This window comes from Sphaerodactylus townsendi, linkage group LG09, assembly GCF_021028975.2.
Source record: "Sphaerodactylus townsendi isolate TG3544 linkage group LG09, MPM_Stown_v2.3, whole genome shotgun sequence".
In the NCBI taxonomy this organism is placed as follows: Eukaryota; Metazoa; Chordata; class Lepidosauria; order Squamata; family Sphaerodactylidae; genus Sphaerodactylus; species Sphaerodactylus townsendi.
This window is the reverse complement of record NC_059433.1, coordinates 41,819,308-41,840,167: the sequence shown is the minus strand read 5'-3', so window position 1 is coordinate 41,840,167 and position 20,860 is coordinate 41,819,308. Positions and strand designations below refer to the sequence as shown.

At 43.6% G+C, this 20,860-nt stretch overlaps 1 protein-coding gene across 2 annotated transcripts in view; it reads left to right on the top strand.

The window, feature by feature from the left end:
* Positions 1-10,158: 10,158 nt before the first annotated feature.
* LOC125438869 (microtubule cross-linking factor 1-like) overlaps positions 10,159-20,860 on the top strand; it is an 86,493-nt gene continuing 75,791 nt past the window's right edge. For both annotated transcript variants that reach the window (XM_048507503.1, XM_048507502.1), the window contains exon 1: positions 10,159-11,710. In XM_048507503.1, coding sequence (XP_048363460.1) covers positions 10,754-11,710 — 957 coding nt within the window. In that variant the 5' untranslated portion in view covers positions 10,159-10,753. The remainder of the gene's footprint in view (positions 11,711-20,860) is intronic.

The window sequence follows — 20,860 nt, the reverse complement described above, 5'->3', positions numbered from 1 at the left end:
TTAGGCTGAGGATAGATAGCAAGCTAAAACAACACCAGAACCTTAATGTCAGCCATCTGAAATACTCAGTTACAATTTATGAAATCAGATTAAAATTTCAGCTACTTAATTACAGTCCAAGAACTCAGAATATATTCAGTCTGATAAATTTCCAAAAGCAGTGAATTCTACAGTGGAGGAACCCCTATAGAAAGCATTTTCCTCCATGCCCTGCAGGGGGCCATCTTCAAGGCTGTGATACAGCATAAGGAAGATTATTTTTAAAATATGTGGGATCCAGGTATTGACAGCATTAGAGGTTGAAATCAGTGTCGTGATTACACTGGAAGATAATATAGCCCTAGTGAAGCTCTTGTATAATCTCTGCTGGTAACAACACCAATAATCTAATTTGGAGAGATAACAAATATGAAGCTTGGCCACTGCAGCATGGTCCTTTAAAACAGGGACTGAACTGGCAAAAAAATAGTTTCAAGGGGAAAACATCTAACAGGAATCCCAAAATAGCACAATGGAAGGCACTTTAGCAAATAACGATCGATAGCCTAGACTGGAACTCACTTCCTAATGATGTACCCATGCCATTTGAGCTGCTTTGATATATTTCAGCATGGTCAACCATCTCTGAAATGGACTGCTATTTTTGGAAGCTGAGGTACATAACATTCCAGGTATATTTTATTAGGAAAAAGCTGTAAATGCAACATGACCTGTGCCTCAGCTTCAACATAAAAATATTAATGTCTCACAGTACCATTGAGTAAGGGGGTAGAAAATCCTTTCTTAAAGTCAAGAATAAACTCATATTCATTATATATGAGGTGAAGTAGAACTGTGTGTCAAAAGAGGGAAAATAATTTTTCGGGTGAGACAGAGAAATTCTCTTCAAACATTTTGTACATAGATAATTTCATTGCTATAATGCTGAACTGGGGTCAGCACTAGACATTCTCCATCAAATAAAAGATTACTACACATTTGAAAAGATAATTAACAAATACATATTTCATATACCTTCATGTATAAAGGATTCTAATATTCACAAATACATGTTATGGACTTCTGCTGAGCTGACCTTTTTACAGTCTTTCTTTTGCATTGATACTATCGAAAGATATTCCTTCAATAGATCTCAATGGCAGAAGATGCTAACTTAAATAAGCACTAATGCCTTTTATGAGCCAGTGGCTTTCGGCACCCCTTGCTCTCACTTGCTCTACCTTGCATCAGTGGCATTAAGGGCTAAATTTTTTAAGTGGTCAGAGGTGGGTTTCCCATAGGCCTGAAAGTTCCATTGTGTGGCCTGGAATCCATTCCTCCTGGGATCATGAGGAACTTTACTGTAATTACTCACCAAAGGGAGAAGGCATTCCGCACTTGCTTAGAGGGATGCTTTGTATTTGCATTATATGCCCTACCTCTGAGCCCAATCACTGAAAACAGAACTACGCTCGAGTAAACCCTGTCTCAAATTAAATCTGCCGTGATTGCTGTCGCCCTGACCTGGATACCTCTGGATAGCCAATTCTTGTCAGATCTCGGAAACTAAGCAATGTCAGCCTTGGTTAGCACTTGGAAGAAAGGAAGTCCAAAGTTGCTACACAGAAGCAGGAAATGGTACTTCTGAACATGTCTTGCCTCAAAAACCCTATGGGGCCATCATATGGGGCCATCAGTTGCAAAAATTGGTATTAAGCCTAAATTACATAGCATTTCACCTTTGAATGTAAAATAGTTGACACGGACTCTGTCTGTATAGATAATCATCTGTTAGTAATAGTTACCCCATATTATCTCGCTTTTGCTCTATTGATTTGTTAGAACCGCAATTATGTTAAATGTTTTGATTGCTCAATGGATCCAGTAAAGGTAAAAATACTTCTTTCACACTAATGCAATATTAAAAGTAGATTTGCGACCAAAATAAACAATAATTGCAGATCACATTCTATGTCCTTGATATAATAACTCCTTGTAAAGTCGCCCTATATGTGCATGGCATTCCATGCTGGCATGAATTCAGCTCCTACACATTAGGAGGATTCAGCACTTGTGTAATAGGAAGGTATAAATGCCAGCCAGCTGCTTTAGTTTCTTAATGCAGTGTGACTCATAAAGGCAAAGACACCAGATTATCTCGTGGAACTGATAATGTAGGACACTGCACCTATTATATGATACACAAAAAAGGAGCAGGAAAAAGTGAAGAAAAAGAGATTGCAGAAGGAGAGAAATCAAGTGTTATATGTACTTTTCAATGTTGTTTCACAGAACTACTATTTAAAAGCAGAAGATATATTAATACTGAACACTTCAGCATGAGAAAGCATGTTTACATCGCTGTTTGTTTAGCCATTTCAGGTTGATTATTTTTCATTCAATATTCCTTTATAGAAATATTTTATTTTCAATCTTCTTTTTATATAAAGTTTTTAAATCTGAATTGAAAATTTTATTTTAGTACACAAAACAAACATAGACATAGTGTACCATAATTCAAAAAATGTACATTTAGATAGTAACTGTATGAATAGGAATGTCTATGTTTTATGTCTATATTTGTTTTTTGTATTGAGATATTTCTTTTCTGTAGTTAAACTAAAGAATGCCATGTTTTCTCTACTCTTCCTCATACAGTCAAGTACACATCAAAGAGAGGGTGAAGTCCTGGTATTCACTTCATTTCGTCATCATGTGAGCCCAGACTGAAAACTTGGCCATCATCTCAGTCTGAGACCTGACAGCTGAGGCCTAATGAGAAACTGTATATACTTGCGTATAAGTCGACTTTTTAGCACATTTTTTGTGTCGAAAAAGCCCTCCTCAACTTATACGCGAGTCACCCACCGGCGCCGGCGCCCGTCATCCCCCTCACTCATTCACTCATCTTTTCCTTTCCCCACAGGCTCTGAGGCTTGGCTCGGGCAGCCTGTCTCTATGATTTTCTTAAAAGGGCAATCCTCTGAGCATTGCTCTTTTAAGAAAGATAGAGCCAGGCTGCCCAAGCAGCAGATACTCCACTGGTCTTTTGTCTAGCAGAGATTGCTGTGTATTCTTTCCCTTGTTCTGTTCTGTGACTGGGTAGAGGATAGGAGACCACCTGGGAAGTCCAAGGTTTACTATGCAGAGGCAGGCAAACCACCTCTGTTCCTCAGTTGCCATGAAAACCCTATGGATTTGCTGTAAGTCAGCTGCAACTTGACAGCACTTTCTACCACCTATTTCCTTGCAGGTTTGAATATCAAGAGTGGCAAAGGTTGTAGAAGCAGGTGGCACAGTGAAGAAATAAAGATAATTTCAACAAGATCACACATTCAATGGAAGCTGGCTTGAAAAATATTTTTTTTATTGTGGTTAAAGTGCTTGGGAAAATTGAAGGAAAAAAATGAAGGAAAAACATTCTGGAACCAAATGAAGGAAAATATGTGGAATTCAAAGAAAAAAGTAGCATTTGGTGGCAAGATACGTTGTAAAGAATTCATGCAGAAAAGGCCAGTAACTGGAGCTAAGCATCCCTATATCCTTTTAGAACATTTCTGTGAGACGATGTTCAAAATGGGAATCTATTCATCAAAAGGGCAGGGTCTTTTCATGTCTACTGGAACAATATTTCATGTCTACCAGAACAAAAGATGCCCTGAGCACAAAACCACAGAGGGAAAAAACCCTTAGCCATCATTGAATACTTTCAAGTAGTAATAGGTCACGATTTTTGCTGACACTGAAGACCAGCTGCTTCAAAATGCAGGCTTAACTAAAGAAAAAGGAGATAAAACTGTTGCATGTATGCTGTCAGATAAAATAGACTGTATGTAAACTAGGAGCTAAACTTACCTTTTAGATAACTTCAAGAGGGGACAGTCTTCAGAACAAAGACAATGAGGCAGAAAGAGAAGGGTTTTCCTTTCCTCAAATGCAGAGGCATTCCTCCCATTGGGCAAAGTGGGCAGTTGCCCAGGGCGCCCCCTTGTGGGGGGCGCAAAAACTGCAGGTTCGTTTGTGGGATTTTTTGTGTTTTCAGTGTTTTTCCATTTTTGGCCTGCAGAGGGCGCAGATTTTAGGCTAGCAGCACCAAAATTTCAGGAATGTTTTAGGAGACTCTCGTGATGCTATCACCCAGGTTTGATGAGGTTTGGTTCAGGGAGTCCAAAGTTTTGAACTCCCAAAGGGGGTGCCCCATCCCCCATTGTTTCCAATGGGAGCTAATAGGAGATGGGGTTACACATTTGAGGGTCAATAACTTTGGACCCCCTGAACCAAACTTCACCAAACCTGGGAGTATCATCAGGAGAGTCTCTTACTGATACCACCCAGGTTTTTTGAAGTTTAATCCAGGGGATCCAAACCTATGGACTCCCAAAGGGGGTGCCCCATCACCCATTGTTTCCGATGGGAGGTAACAGAAGATGGGGATACACCTTTGAGGGTCCATAACTTTGGACCCCCTGAACCAAACTTCACCAAACCTGGGTGGTATCATCAGGAGAGCCTCCCAAAGATACCCTGAAAGTTTGGTGCTGCTAGATTAACAATTGCACTCCTGATGGCAGGCACCCCCCAAATTGCCCCAGATTTTCCTTTTAAATCCCCCCCTTGGCATGGATTTAAAGGGAGAATCTGAGGTCCCCAGTTTAACAACTGAAAGTGATGCTGTTTCAGGGTGGGGGAGAATCAATCCCAAAATAGCATCACTTTCAATTGTTTAAACTGGGGACCCCAGATTCTCCCTTTAAGGTGGATTTAAAAGGAAAATCTGGGCTCACTAGTTTAAACACCATTGAAAATGATGCTGTTTGGGGGTGGATTCCAGCATCACTTGTTTAAACTAGGGAGCCCAAATTCTCCTTTTAAATCCATCTTAAAGGGAGAATCTGGGGTTCCCAGTTTAAATAACATTGAAAGTGATGCTGTTTCCCCCAATTGGGGGGACTGGATACAACACCATAAAATGTTTTCATAGCAGTAATAAAACATTTTGAAAGCATTTTGAAAATGTTTTTAAAAAATTATTTCTGCTGTGTGGCATGGCCCATTGCTGTGTTCAGATTTGTGAGTTGGGGCATGTTCTATAATGTGATGGTGACTTTGAAATGACCTGATGTAAAAAAATCATTGCTTGGTCACAGTGGGGGAGGGTGGCTGCCCATGGGGGGGCCCACCATACTCCAGTTTGCCTAGATACACCACTGGGCATAGCTACAAGGGGGCCAAGGGGTGCGCATGTTGCACCGGGCACATGCCTGGGAGGCATCAAATTCAGATTTTGCCCAGGGCTCCAGTTTGCCTAGTTATGTCACTACTCAAATGTTATGTTGGTCCCATCCTTACTTAAGCTGCTGTCCCTCTCCAAGGAGTTTCAGGTGGTTATTTACCACTGGAGTCACAAATGCCGCAATACTAAAAGCAATTGCCCTGGCTGAACTTTTTTTTCTGTTGCACAGATATTAAGCACAACCATTAGTCAGCAACCTAAGTGCTGCCAAAGTACGAGATCATTCTTACATGATGGAGATATTATATGAATTATTTTTCCTTAGCCTTATATTTAATTTCTGGAAAAACATTACTTTTAAGACCTGTTTTTTCCTGCACTTAAAAAACACCCTATGGAATCACTTAACATCTTAGATGCTGAAATTAGGCCACTCTTATGTTTTATCCACCCTAATGCTTTATCCACATCTTATTTACAGTGCATATCTTGGCACCTTCAGCTGTTAGAAACTTCACAGCTTGTCGTTAAGAAATAAGCATCTTATTTCTCACTCTAAAAAAAGAAAGATAAGCTTTTAAGACAAAAAGAAAGATAAGCTTTTAAATTAACACACCTATTGATGGGAGCATGCAGTCCCTAAACATACAGAAATACATACAGATGCATCATCTCTACTACTACTAATACTAGCCAGGACTAACCCTGCTTAGCTTCTGAGATCTGGCAAGTTCAGGCTAGCCTAAGTCAAAGCCAAAATTTATCTTACCATGTTGTTTATTCCTATACAAAAGGTCAATACAAAGGTCAATACAATTTTCTAAAATGATAATAGGAAGCCACATGGTCAGATTGTCCTGTCCTTGTGTACTGTCGGAGGCTCGCATGGCCAAAATCATTTAGCTATAGTGGGCTTTCTGAGCTGTGTGGCCATGTATTTTTGCTGCTAATGTTTTGCCTGCACTTGTGGCTGGCATCTTCAGAGGCACGTCATGGTGAGATGTGTTTGTCTCTACGGCACAGGATGGAGAGTATATGCTTTGTCCACCTCACAGGGGGTGAGCCACATTTGCTGGACGGAGTTCATTTCCAGTTGTCTTTGAAGGTCTCTGGTTTTTGTATTTTTGTAGTACTAGCAGTCAGGTTTTGTTGATTTTTAGACTCTCTTCCTTTTGGTTGAAACTGACCAGGTGTTTGTGGATTTCAGTGGCTTCCCTCTGTAGTTTGACATAGGAGCTGCCAGAGTTGTCAAAAATTTCTGTGTTCTCAAATAAGAATCCATGTCCACCTTGATTTACAGCATATTCAGCTACTGCTGATTTCTCAGGTTGGATTAGTTGGCAGAGTCTTTCTTAACCATCTTGACCGGTTTGTCATCGTGATTGCAAGGCACTCAAAGCAGTCTCCATGTATAACTGGACTCTATTTTCAGAACATGTAGCCGAAACCATGGGGGAGAGTTCTAACCACTGGCATGAGGTGATGGGCTATTTCTAAATACATGCAATTCCAAGACTCAATATGTGTGCCTGTAAGTTGCTGTCAAGCAAAGCTGATTTATGGTGACCCTAGCAAGGGGCTCTCAGGGCAAGTGAGAAACAGAAGTGGTTTGCCATTGCCTTCCTCTGCAGAGTTTTCTTTGATGCTACTTCTTTTGGTTAAGTATATTCTAGAAAACCCATTGTCCTTCAATGTTATCAAATAATCAAACAAGTTTCAACAGAATGTGCTTTGTCAAACAACAAATGTCAGAAGAGCCTTCTGGATCAGACTGGTTTATCTAGGGAAACCGGGTCTCCTGTTTCAGGCCTCCACCTCTCTGTCCTCCACTAACCTTGGCAGTGGGGGAAAAATATCCTGGGAAAATGGTGTTTGTGTGATCAGTGTTGCCTGATGCCATGATGTCACTTCCAATGCAGCTATCCATCACCAGTGAGCCCCGCCCCCACGTCTCCCACTGGTTGCCAAACTCAAGAATTTAAATCAAGTTTTAATATACATTTTTATTTAAACAAATGCATAATTTGTGAGATCCCAGCCAATATGATCAACACACACAAAATGTTGTCATCTGACATTCTAAAGTCATATATAACTATACAACCAAAGAACATCATTTTTTTTTCAAATTGAAAAAAAAATCTTTATAGTGGTTTAGTTATGGTAAGATATGGAAGTCCTACAATTCAGGGGGTTTGGGTGCTGCCTGATTAATATGGTATGATTGTGTGTGTTAAATGCAGTTGCTTCCTACTCATGGTGACCCTATAAATCACTGTCCTCCAAAATATCCTATTGTTAATAGCCTTGCTCACGTCTAGTGAACTGAAGGCCTTCTTTATCGAGTCAATCCACCTCATGCTAGGTCCTCCTCTTTTTCTGCTGCCTTCAACCTTCCCTAACATAACTGTCTTTGCTACTGAGTCTTGTCTTCTCATCCTGAGACCAAAGTACAATAGCTTCAGTTTAGTCCTTTTAGCTTCCTTTGATCTAGAACTCAATTATTTGTCTTTCTGATTGTCCATGGTATCCATAAAACTTTCCTCCAACATCACAGTTCAAAGGAATCTACTTTCTTCCTGTAAGCTTCTTATTAGTAACCCTAGAGGTCTTGGTCAAGGATCATTAAACCAAGCCTTTATAGTGTTAAAGGCTACACGAAGACATAATAATGCCTAAGGTGTTTCAAGTCAGCATGTTCAATTTGGAGGAAGCCTTGCCAATCATCCACAAAAAGTACAGATTCTTAAACAGATATAGCAAAACTTGGTCTCGGGCATTTTTGAGAATGTCAAGGTAGTCCTCAGAATGCTTTCCTTGGAGTGAGCTCCATTGAATAAAGCAGGACTTAGTTCAGACACCTATTTAGGATTGTTCTGGCTGCATTGCTGCTGGCTTGCACCCAATGTTCTGTTTTTTAGAATATGATACATTTCACTTTGATGTTGTCTATATAATGACTCTAGAAGGCTTGAATAAGATGACACATCTTGACTTGAGATTTATCATCATCACTGAGGCTTATGTGAGTGGAAGCCATAATAACTTCCAAACATAACCTAATGGCACACACAGTAACTGACTAAAACTATTTCAATTAGAAGTAGCTATGTTTCCTTATATCAGATTTTTAAATTATCTAAATATACTTTAACGAACTTCAGGTAAGGTTTTTCATATCTGTTGGCTTTCAATGATGTGACAGCAGTAATGGCCTGGAGAAAAACTTGGACTAAGAGGGAAGCCATTATGGAGGGGGAAGTGCTGTGGCTCAGTGACAGAGCATTTGTTTTGCATGCAGAAGGTCCCAGTTTCAGTTCCTGGCATCCCCAGCTAAAAAGGCCAGGGAGTAGGTGTTGTGAATGATCTTAGCCAAAGACACTGGAAAGCTGCTACCAGTCAGAGTCAGAGTAGATAATACTTATGCTGATGGACTGATAGTCTGATTCTGTAGAAGGCAGCTTCATGTGTGAATGTAGTGATTTTAGATGCATGAAGCTGCATTAAACACTAACAAGTACTAACAATGTTTATGAAACAGATCTTATCCCCCCCCCAGCTATCATGCCATACAAAAATTTATTTGAATCTTAGATAGACAGAGGCCCCTTCTGCACATGCAGAAAAATGCACTTTCAATCCACTTTCAGTGCACTTTGAAGCTGGATTTTACTGTGCAAAATAGCAAAATCCACATGCAAACAATTGTGAAAGTGGATCGAAAATGCATTATTCTGCATTACTCTATTCCTCCGGTTTTCAGAGTCCCCCTGTCATCTAGGGGACCCACTTTTGTTACTGTCTTGTTCCCCCTTTTGGGAGGGTTTAATCTGGGGTATTGCTGATGCCATTTTACTGAATTACTGCTGCGTTTTAAATATTTAAACTTTTAAACTTACATTTTAATTTAATGGGTTTTGTTTATATACTGCATGTGGAATCCATGTTGTACACCACCCAGAGCCCTTTGGGGATTGGGCGGTATAGAAATCCAATCAATCAATCAATCAATCAATCAATCAATGTGTGGAAGGGGCCTAAGAGACACGTTTAAATTCATTCCATATAGAATGCTTGCCGTTCATGTCAGGCTATTGCCAAGATTTGGGCAAGAATATTTAAATATATTTTGTTAAATATACAGGTCAGGTTATGACCTCCTTGACAGTTCACAAGTTTTGCTTGAACTATTAATTAAACTTCGGAAACTTACAATAAGCTGCAATTCACAAAGGTGCTAAATTATACCAAGACAAATGTCACAGAGAAATACATGTTTTGCAGTTCTGAGAGAATACTCTTTATGTGTCCAGGATAAGTGATTTTCAATACTTATTTTGTGCAAGTTCTTGCTTATATTCCATATGGTCATCCTGACAAATGCCTGGAACTGTTACATGTATCCATGTGTGGGGGCGGTCCCTATTCTTGTGTGTAGAAGTAAATACTAGAGCATGCAAATCAGAATCAGAGTATTTCAAAAGGCATAACTGTAACAGAAAACAGCATCTAGCGTTTCACCAAATCTAAAATGCAGACATAACCAATCCAAATGTAATTTGATTTGCCAGGCCATGCACCTGTTTTTTTAAGCATCAAGTGCAAGGATGCCTGGGAGAACATTCAGCAGCATCCTACCGATGGTCTTTTTTACTGATCTGTCGAATTCACTTCCTGACATTAAACTTGTTTTGATATCAGCCTGTGGCATATATAGCCACAACAAAGTGAGTGGATTTATTGTCGCTGCAGCAAACTGTTTATTTTTGCCAGGCAACCGGCACTATAACAGTTTCGCCAGGACCAGTACATCCCTGATGGCTGCAGAAGTAAATTTCCATCATCCCCACCCCAGCCCCTCCCATCCAGGTTATTATCGGCTACGACCGACCCAGGAACCCCAATAAAAGCGCATGCAGAGAGAGAGAGAGAGAGAGAGCTCTAGGAAAAAGCGCACAGTTTGGCTGGGTGACAGAAGGGGAGGCTCATGCGCACAGAGGGGGCAGCGTCAGTATTGGAGACAGCCGCGTTTGCAGTTTTCTCTATTTCAGGAGCGAAAGCGAGGAGGAAGGAGCCTGGGAAGATCGGAAGGTGCGGGTGGGGGGGATGGCGAGCCGAGATGAATGAATTATGATCCGCGAGCCACCGAAGCAGAGAGCGGATCCAGGAAACAGTCGCCTGCAGTCGCGGTTGCAGGAGCCAACCTTATCTCGACCTGCACCGTCCTGATCGGGGAGGAGAAATCAGATCGCCACCGCTTTTTATTTTCCCTCTTTCGGTCGGGTAAGGGGGGGGAGGAGGAGGAGGAGGGAAATCGTGTTGTTGACTCAGCCCGCCGCCGCCGAGGAGGGGAAAGTGTGAGATTGGGGGCCAGGCAGAACCCGGAGGGATGAGAGAGCCAGGGGGAAAGCTGGAGGAAGCCGCTGCTGCTGCTCTCGACCGGGAGGCTCTCCAGCACCGCGACTCCTGCTGCGCCCGGGAAGGGCTCGGGGAGCTTCAAGTGTCTGCCCCTCCCCGGCTCCTGCTCCAGCCGCCGGGACCATGGAGGCTTTAAACGGCACCAGCCCCGGCGAGCCCCCGAGGCAGCCGCAGAGCGCCCCGCACCACGCCGGCTGCGCCGAGAAGAAGCGGCTCCACCGAGCCCCCTCGCCCGCCAGGCCGTTCCTCAGAGACCTCCACGGCCGCGCGTCCTCCGCCAAACCCCCGCCGGGGCCGCCCAAGTCGCCCAGCCTGCCGGGCAGAGCGCCGCACCAGCCAGGGGGAGCCCGTCCGCAGTCGCCGGGGCTCCTGGCCACGCAGAGCCGCCTCTCCCGGCGCAGCTGCGCCCAGGGCGCCAAGGCGGCGTCTGGGCTGGCGGCCGGCTCGCCTGGCAAAGCGGGCAGCAGCAGCAGCAGCGCCAAAAGCGCCCTCTCCAGCAAGAAGGCGGCGCGGGCCCAGGAGCAGGCGGGGGGCAAGGCCGGCGGGAGGCAGCCCGGGGGCGAGCCGGGCCACCCTCCGGGCAAAGGCAGGAAAGGGAAGCGCTGCCTCCCCTCGGCCCAGCCGGGCTCTCTGGCCCCGCCGGCCGCCAGGATCAGCCACACGGACAGCAGCTCCGACCTGTCCGACTGCCCCTCCGAGCCGCTCTCCGACGAGCAGAGGCTGAACGCCCAGGCCGCCAGCAGCGACGCCGAGTCTGGCACCGGCTCCAGCGACCGGGAACGGGAGCCGCCGCCGCCGCCGCCGCCGCCTCCCCCGCCGGGCCCCCAACATGCCGCGTCCCCCGCGAGCAAACCGCCCGCTGCGCCACCTGCCTCGCCGGGGCCCCCGGGAACTCTTGCGGAGCAGCCGCCAGGCGAGGAGGCGCCCTCGGGGAGAGCCCTGGAGAAAGCGCCCGCCAAAGGCGCCCTGAGGCTGGGCGGCAGACCCCCGCCGGAGCCCCCCGACGAGAGGCAGCTGGCCGACGAGGAGGAGCTGCGCAGGGAGATAGAAGAGCTGCGCTCCGAGAACGATTACCTCAAGGTAAGGAACGAGGGAGGGCACTGGCGGGAGTGGAGGGAGTCGCAGGGGTAACTTTTCCGAAGTCGGCACCACCAGCAGCAGCAGCAACTTCTGCTCTGCGCAGCGCTGGGAGGCTGCTGGAGCCGGCCGAGATTGACTGGCAGCCCGCGCCCATGGCTGCTTCTGGGAGAGTGGGGAGGGAAGTTTCTTGCCAGGTTAAGACAAAAGGAGGATGGTGGATATGCCAGGTGTGCTGCTGCAGGGGCAAGCAGTGACTTGTGAGGAGTGGGAATGCACACTCACCCTCTCCCTCTGACACACACAACAGTTGTGAACATCCCATCTTCTCTTCAGAGCAAAAGAGAGTGGGGGCTGATAGTCCCAGAATGTCTTTCATATTATAGAAAGATTCCCTTGAGACAAATAGGCAAAAAAAAAAATATCTCCACGGGTCGTTGTAAAGTATTACATTTCTGAATCGTTTGTTTGCTTGCAATGCGGTCCTAAGAACCCGTTTCTGGTAATCATGGAAATTCAGTAGCCTGATCTCTTTCACTCAGGAGGCAAATTGCTTTGGAGTTGCTTCTTGTGTGTTATGTAGATTCATACAGTGGCAAGCGAGCACTTTAATTCTGCAACAGGAAACGTGTGTGTGGGCAAAGGATTGGAATGATAGATGCCAGACTTGGCTTCACACTGTAAGAGTGCCAGCTTGTGGGTGGTACCTGGGGATCTCCTGCTGTTATAACTGACCTCCAGGCAATTGAGATCCCTTCACCAGGTGAAAATGGCTGCTTTGGAAGGTGGACTCCTTGGCATTATACCCTGCCGAGGTCTCTGCTCTCCCCAGCCTCTGCCCTCACCATTTGAGATCTTTCCCAACATGGAGCAAGCAACTCTAGGTCACATACATGATAATCAGTCAGTTTGTCAGTTTTATTAGGGCCATTAGGCCAGCAAAAAAGAGTAGAGAAGAACAAGAAAAAGGATACATACATGATAATGAAACTGGTGAAAGCAGTTATTAGTTGATATGTGGATATAGTGGAAGGACGGATTAGATATGGCTAATATCCTCTGCCCACCCCCACCCCCACATTCTTTTAAAAGGTGGGTATTTTGAATGACTATGGGTTGCTTTTTGCATAATAGTGTAATCTCTAGCCCACTCTGAAACATTGTCAGAACTGAGCTTAACACAGTTTGAAAGGTTAACACTGGAAATAATTTATTTTAATAGAAAGTTGGTAGGAAGAAACATGGGCGGCCTAGCCCTATGCATGTTTATTCAGGGGAGAACCTGACTGTACTCAGGGAAACTAGCTCTCAGGTGTGGGTGGGATTAAAGCCTAATTAATTTGAAATGTTTTATTGGGGTTAGAGATGAGCAGTTTTATATACTGGTGTTTAATTGTAAGCCACTCTGAAGTTTCTTGTGTTGCTCATCTAAACAAATACTAACATAATTGCATTTTTAAACAGTTGAATTTGGCTGTTAGTCAAACATTTCTTACTCCTATGTTGTGCCCCATTTGTCCTTTCATTTTCTTGGAAGTACACACTGTCATTTTCAGTGGAACTTAAATTCAAATGACCACAACTTGTAAAAAATAACATATGTTGTAATTTTTATACTTATTAAGTTAACTGAAGCCTGTTAAAGAAAAGTGGCCACTTGGTACAACTATGTCAGTGTTTGACCCCAAAGAACTCCCACAAAGCAGCACTGAGAATACAGCAGATTAGATTGTACACATTTGTGTCTTATTTCTCTACAAAGCCTGAATTATGCAGGCTGAACAGTTAACAGCACCAGCATACTAAGAAGTTTTTTAAGACCAAAGAAAGCTTGATACCAGGGGAATATTTAAACTGTCTTTTATGATTTCTGTGGCTGCTGCTGCTGAATGAAACTGTCTTCTCAAGTTTTATTAAATTTTTGTAGCAAAAATAAATGATATACGCAGAATAAGGTACTGTGAGTTATTGTGAACAATAAGGAGACAAGTTTCAACAGCTGGCTGTGATGCTCTGTATACATTACATATAAAAAAGCATTTGTTCATGAGAAACATGGCAGGTGAAAGATTACACATGAATACCTAAAGGCCTTACCGAATATGGGGAATGGCAGTCAGAAATTAAGTTATAAGCAAAATGTACATTGAGAAATTTCTGCAGCTGCTGAAAGCACAAGATCCCTACCAGAAAGCAGATGAAACTCCTCTGCATTCAAGAGCAGTATAGGCCTCAACTGCACTGAAACGATGTTTCTTTTAATTCCTGTTCAGTATATCTTATGTGTAGGGGAATAGCAGTTCAGGAATTTGTATGTGTACACAAAAAAAGCAGTCTAGGTGTGATCAAAATTATTATTGAAAAGAAGAATCCAGTGACGAACACTTGGCATACTTATGTGTAGTCTTAACTTTTTAAAAGTTGGCTGATTGTTCCTAGGCTGGAAGTGAGCAATAGAGGAGGTTAAAAATAATAGTAATTATTTAAAATAGGAAATTTTGAAAGAGTCATAAAATAGTGTGGACATGTGGGAAGGAGTTTGAGCTGCACCACAGTTTGATCCCCACATCTCAAACTATTTCCAATTATTAACTGGACTGTTCAAGCAAAAAATGCATCTGGGAGAAACATATAGCATTGAATATTGTTGTTTAAGTGCTGCCATAGCGGGATAATACACTATAAGAGAAATATAGATTTTGACTCAAAGTGGCGATGAATAGTAAATGGAAACCAGAAGTCCATTTAATGCACAAAACCTGATTATATGGGAAAGCCCTTGGAGGGACATGGGGAGAACTAAGAACAGGATAGGAAAAGATTAAATTCCAGACTAGGATAAGGGAATATTGCAGCTGTGTGCCTAATTATATTCTGGTTGCCAGGATGTTTAACTTTATGCCTTCTGAGCTGTGTACCTGAAAGCTGTCCTCGTAGAAAGGGTATGATGATTGTGCTTTCAGGCAAGGCAAGTCAAACAACAGGTGTTCAGACTTTAATTAAATGGCAGATATGGGCACAGCTTCTATCTCATGTGACAAATGAGTTCTTGCCACATTCAGAGTATATGGCACAAGAACTGCCACACACTCTGAACCATCACTAGTATTCAGTAGGAATTTGACAATTTCAGTCCTTAACATTTGTACAGTATTTCCAAGTGTTTCCAGGTATTTCACGTAAACAGTATACAGTAGGTCCAGGTTATGATTATATTGCAGATGTAATGTGGTGCCGGAACTGTGAGTGACATGAGTACTGGTTCCTAGGGGGCTCATGTCACAGATGAGGCTCAGTCTGGGGGACTTCTTTATTCATACTCCCATCTAGCTACTACACTGTGCCAGCTCTTGTGTAGAAAATGCTGCAGATAAATGTTTCTGCTGAATGTGAATAAATAAAACTGTTACAGATACATTTGTATGTACACATATACAGATTCTCAAATACAGCCCACTCCTTTGTTGATGTTCACTTGGAAGTCAGTCTCAATTAATTAAATAGGATTTATTTTCAGTTAGCATGGTCGGAAAGAAGATGGGACTCCTGCTTCTCAAGGACCATTCACCTTACTACTGATGCAATACTTACCTAAAACTCTCTTAATTCAACCCATTCTCAAATTTCATCTAATTATACTAGTATTCCTTGAATAGTGTCTTCTTCCCAGACACTGTTGCAAAGTAGCAAACGACATGTTGGGCTATAATAGCTCACTGTACAGAGATGAGTTAAGCTACTCCTGCTGCTGCTGCTGCTTCTGCTGCTGTTGTGCAGTGAGCAGAACAAGGGCTCATTCCGCACACGCAAAATAATGCACTTTCAAGCTGCTTTCACAACTGTTTTTGCCATTCCGCACAGCTTCAAAGAGCCCTGAAAGCAGCTTGAAAGTGCATTATTCTGCGTGTGCGGAAGGAGCCAAGGATAATTGGGCTGAAGGAGTTCTGGGTTGCAGACAAAGATGCTGAATGATGCAAAGCAAATGCTACTGCATAAAACTTAAGGACTAGTCTGAATTAAAGCTGAACTATAGCAGGACATCTAGCTTGGCTAAGATTCTGCCCCCTCTGGAGTATTATGTTTTGTGGCCTTGATAGGAAGAAAATGGGGCAGTGAAGAACAATCTGTAAGAATACGTAGAAAACCATTTTAAAAGGAGCTTACTCTCTCTCCAAACCTGAAATGGGGAAACTTGTTTACATTTATATTTGTACTTGTATATTTGCTTTAAGCAAGCCTGCAAAAGCAAGCACAGCTATGACAGAAATATTATTGGTGCTAACCTAGTTTCACAAAGTATTTATTTTATGCTAATCTTTCCATCTGTCGAGTCACCATTCAGATTGCTACTGGATTGATTTTATGTACTGGAACTTTTACTGGATTTGTATTTACAATATAATCTTTGGCATAGCAGTGAGGCCACATTCAGAAACATCTATAAATAAGAGAAATTGAGCTGATGGGACAACCACAGATACTGTACCACTTGGCTTGCTCTATGAATATAATATTTCAGGTATATTGTTGACAGAAGAGTCAGTGAGTAATTTTTATTCCTAGGGTTTTGTGAGCAATGGAAGGCCTTTAGGAAGGGCCCAAAAGTTGTTTGGATGAAAATCTTGAGGCATAGGGAGAAGATTCTTCTTAATAGAAAGAATAGGATCTGAGGTGGTTATTTATAGAGGTGGCATGGTACAGTTTCCCTGGGAGTCATTCTGATGGACACAGCCATATTTGTGGTATTAACCAGGAGTGGGATGTCCAGAGGCATAGCTCCGAAGGGACAGGGGGAGCAACGCACTGGGTGCGCACCCCTGTGGCGGTGTGGTGAGGGCGTTCCGGGAGTGTGGTGGAGGCATTCTAGGGTGGGGCAGGGGCGAAGGACGCACCAGTGCACCGGGCACTTTCCCCCCTTGCTATGCCTCTGGGGATGTCCGCATGTGGGGAGCTAAACTCAACCCCACTTTACAGCACTACTTTCCATTGCTTGAAGTTGTCTTCTGTACAGTCCAGTTCACATCCAATATTGTAGCAAGACTGGGAGACAAGTGCTTCAGATAATGGAGAATGGTAAAGTAAGGAGGTGCTGCTGGGAAGGTGGGATTATTTTAATTCAAACATTTCTTTTGGGGGGAAATTAGACCCAACACACCTCTTTTTAGAGATGATTTGGGCAAACACATGAAGAACAAATGTAGCTGCCCCCATTGTATTTAATTTGGCCCACACTGACCTGGCCAAAAATGTCATCCTAGCTATTATTGCCAGTGCAGGATTTGTTCTTAACCACACTTCTGTGCCTGGAACACTTTTCCCCATTTGTACAGCTAATACCTAGGAGTAACAGGCACGCAAATGCAATGGTAACTAAGTTTTCTAACATTTAATGATAGGAGTGACAAATTGGGAGACCATACGGAGTTATCAGGGAAGGATAAACAATGAGAGCGCACATGCATGTGTGTAGGATCCTGATCTGCCCCCAAACTATACATGCTCATTTGAAGGTGTTCATAGAAATTGCCCTTGTACAAGGGAGTTCTTGCCACACAATCAGAAACTACAGAAAAGTAGGTTTCCAGATCTCAGGGAAAGAGCCTTACTCATGAACTACTGTATGTGTGAGTGCTGTTTTATGCAGATCTTCAAATGTATTTGAACAAGCCTGTGGACCAAGTCAGTTGACTGTAATTCCATTCTTTCTTATGTGCATTCATTTTACCCTGTCATCTGGAAAGGGTATCTTGCTAAAGGAAGCATAAACATTGGCACTGGATCATTGGCAAGTCCAGTCCTCAGTGTGATACCAGATCCTTGTCTAAATATATTTTTGTAAAACAGAACATTGCAGTGGGCAAACATATTCATCACGTTCAGTTTTCTCTGGAACCATGTCTGTGTAGATTGAATAGCTGATGTTCGTCTCAGATGCCTCAACTCAAAATTTATTCACAATGAAAATCAAATCCAGGCAACACCTCCTATCAAATAACCATGTGTGATGGCTAAAATGATTTTCAGCTCCAACCAAAGCTGGAGATAGCAGGATGCAGCACCAAAATGGTGGCACCCTACTGCCTCTAAAAGAGCTTTCCAGTGGCATGGAGAGGGGAAAAAGCTCCCAACATCCCACCTCCTGTCACAGGAAAGGCCCTTTAGACCTTACAGCAGTTATGCCACCAAAGGATGGCCTAAGTCTGAGGACTGGGGTGCTGTGCTTCTGGCCCAAACCCCTGGGATGGTACTGCCCCCCCCCCCCATGCTGATTAGTCAGCTAATCCTTGGGAATGCCCGAGCTGTCCCCCCCACACACACACTGGCATCCATTTGGGAAGCCAGCACAACCACGCTGCAGCTTGGTCTTCTGGGTTTCGTGGCAGCAGGACTGAGGGGCAGGCAGCCACCTGTGTGTCTGTCTCCTCTGCCAGGGCAAATACCCCGGGGAGGTTAAATGTGCCACCACAAGGCCGCACCACTCCTTCAAGCCCATTGGCTTCCCTTTGCATGGAGCTCTTTAATTCTTTATTTGTTGTATATATGGTAGGATCTTTGCAGGTCAAGAATGACCAAATTGTTGGGATGATTTTGTTTGTTTATTTTAAAGAAATATTGGAGGTTAGCAAAGCTTGTTGTTCATGGGGGAGCTTTTATTTTACACTCAATTGTAGTTTTCATGGAGAAGAGGAGATTTATCAAACCTTAGGTATCAGAATAATGTATACAGTTTGCAAATGCTGGATTAGTCAGCTGCCAGAATGAAAGATGAGTTTGGTGAACAATGGCTATGGGCCCATGTGTCTCTTAGCCACAGCTGTGGCTCTGCTGAAACATTACATTGTCCAGTGGAACTAGAATTCATTGCTTGTGTAATGTAACAGGGATTTCCATCTGTAGCTCTCAATAGATCGTATTAATTATCACTGGACAGATGACTACTCCAACTGTTTAAAACTGTGTACAATTTGGAAACATATGGGCCTGCTTGTTTGTTTATATTAAAGTATGTAGCCTTACAGAGTGCTTCATTGTGTATAAACAATGTTACATGATATCATGTCTATCTGTTGAGAAAGGCCATAAGTTGGTCTGTAACTTAACTGGAAAATAGTTTAATTTAGGCTTTCCCAAATGCACTAGAATAATTAGAAGGATCAACATTGCTGATAGTTGAGTACTCAAATGTTTCAGAGTCAAATATGTAATACTATTTTTTAAAAGTTAATCTCTGACTTGGCAGATGTTGGAGTAGGGATTCCCAAAGTAGATGCTGCCACCCCACTGGGGGCGGTGGAAGCATCAAGGCAGGGAATTTGGGGGCTGTAGGAAGTGGTAGAAAATTATGGGGCAGTAGGGGGCAGCTAAGGGATTCCTGGCCAGCTGGCAGGTGAAATGTTCTTTGGTCAGAACACTGGCACTTCAGCCCATCTCTAGCCGCAACAGCCTTTGCGAATCAGCCATCCCTGCCCTGAGAAGCATTTCTCTGCTCTGCTGCCAGGTGCTGCTGCTGGCTGGTGAGTGCAGAGCTGGGTTGGAGGTTGGCAATAGAGAAGCCCCCCTGGCCAGTGGGTTGAGGGGAGGAGGTGACATCCCCCAGCTGTGTGAAGCATCTCCCTAACGCAGGTAGGCGAGCTGACTGTTCCTCACAGAGAGCTGCCTGGCCTGTGCCATTTTGGCAGCAGCAGCTGTGGAAAAGGCAAATTGCCAGGGGAGGCCAGGCTTCTGTGATGGACCCAGTCTGTAGAGCCTGGTTGACTGAGCAGGAACAAAGGGAGGTGGGCTTGGCACAGACACCCTGGGCCCTGCAGGGTCAGGCCTATGTGGCTGCTCCATCCCCCCCACACACACACACAGAGAAAGGGCACACTTCCTTCAGGTCAAATGCTGCCAACCGAGGCCAAGGAAGGGCCGCTAAGATTGGTGACCCAGATTCCTAACAGGAGGCTTGGAGGGGGGAGCACAAGGTGTCCCTCCTGCTTCTCTCCCACTTTGATTCCCTCTGACTTTGCAAGTTTAATTTTTTAAAAAATTTGCAACAACAAAAGTGCGCTGGCTGGGTGGAGAGATAGGAGCCATGGGCTTCAGAATGTTTTGCCATCTGGGATTAGGAACTTCCAGGCAAGCTTGAGAACTTATGTTAGAATCCACAAATATGTAGCTGTGCCAGTTCTTGTGGCCAGCTAGGCAGGATTAAAGTAATTCATTGATTTCAGACTGATTTTGATATTGATTTCTAAATTCCTATATCATTGTAATGAAAGCCAGAGATTATAGCTATTTAATAGGCAAGGATTTCCCCCCCTGTTTTGGGGGGAAGGGGTGTAGCAGTAAACAATGTGAGTATCCGGGAATGCATTTCAACCAGTTGGATTGTTAAAATCATGAATCAGACTCTAGGAGAAAAAGAAAAAGAAAAAAGAAGAAAAAGAACTGGTTTATTAATAGTCAGTAATGTATTCTTCTTCTTCCTTTTCTTCCCTCGTCCCATCCCATCCTTCCATTTGTTCAGTACAGATAGCCCCACAGACAGGAATTGCAGTGATGTAACTTTTATTTATTTTAGCCATTTTTGCACCTTCTCTCAACCCAATTGACAGCTCCCTATGCAGCAAACATTAAAGACTATTGGTGAAGGCAGTGGCAAACCAACCAGTAAGCTGTTTTGAATTTGCAGTAGACATAATTCCACAAAAGTGGTATGTGTTCATATGTGTGTATATGGGAGAGGGGGGGCAGCGCTAGGAATGTGGCCTGGGAGCCAAGGGAACAACTGTTGCGTCCTCAAAGATCTCTCAAATAAAGCAGATTCAAATATGAATGAAATCTTTTCTTTATTGATAAGAATCTATAAAGATGCACACTGGATTAGGATTATTTTCTAGCCTGCACTCAGGTGGGAAAATCCCAACAGAAAATACGGCAGCCCCTCTCACCAATTCCAGTTAACTAGCAGAGTTTCTCGCAAGCAGGTATAGTCATACACTTCCCCCACAAGACCAGATAACCACACTCTTAGAAGATTCCATGGGAAGATCATTCCAAAACAAGGCAGGCCAGCTGAAGCAGCAAGATAGTAAAACAACAAGCAAGCAAGCAGACTGAAAACAGTCAAAGCTATTCCAGATACCACAATCTCCAGTCCCGCTTGGAGAG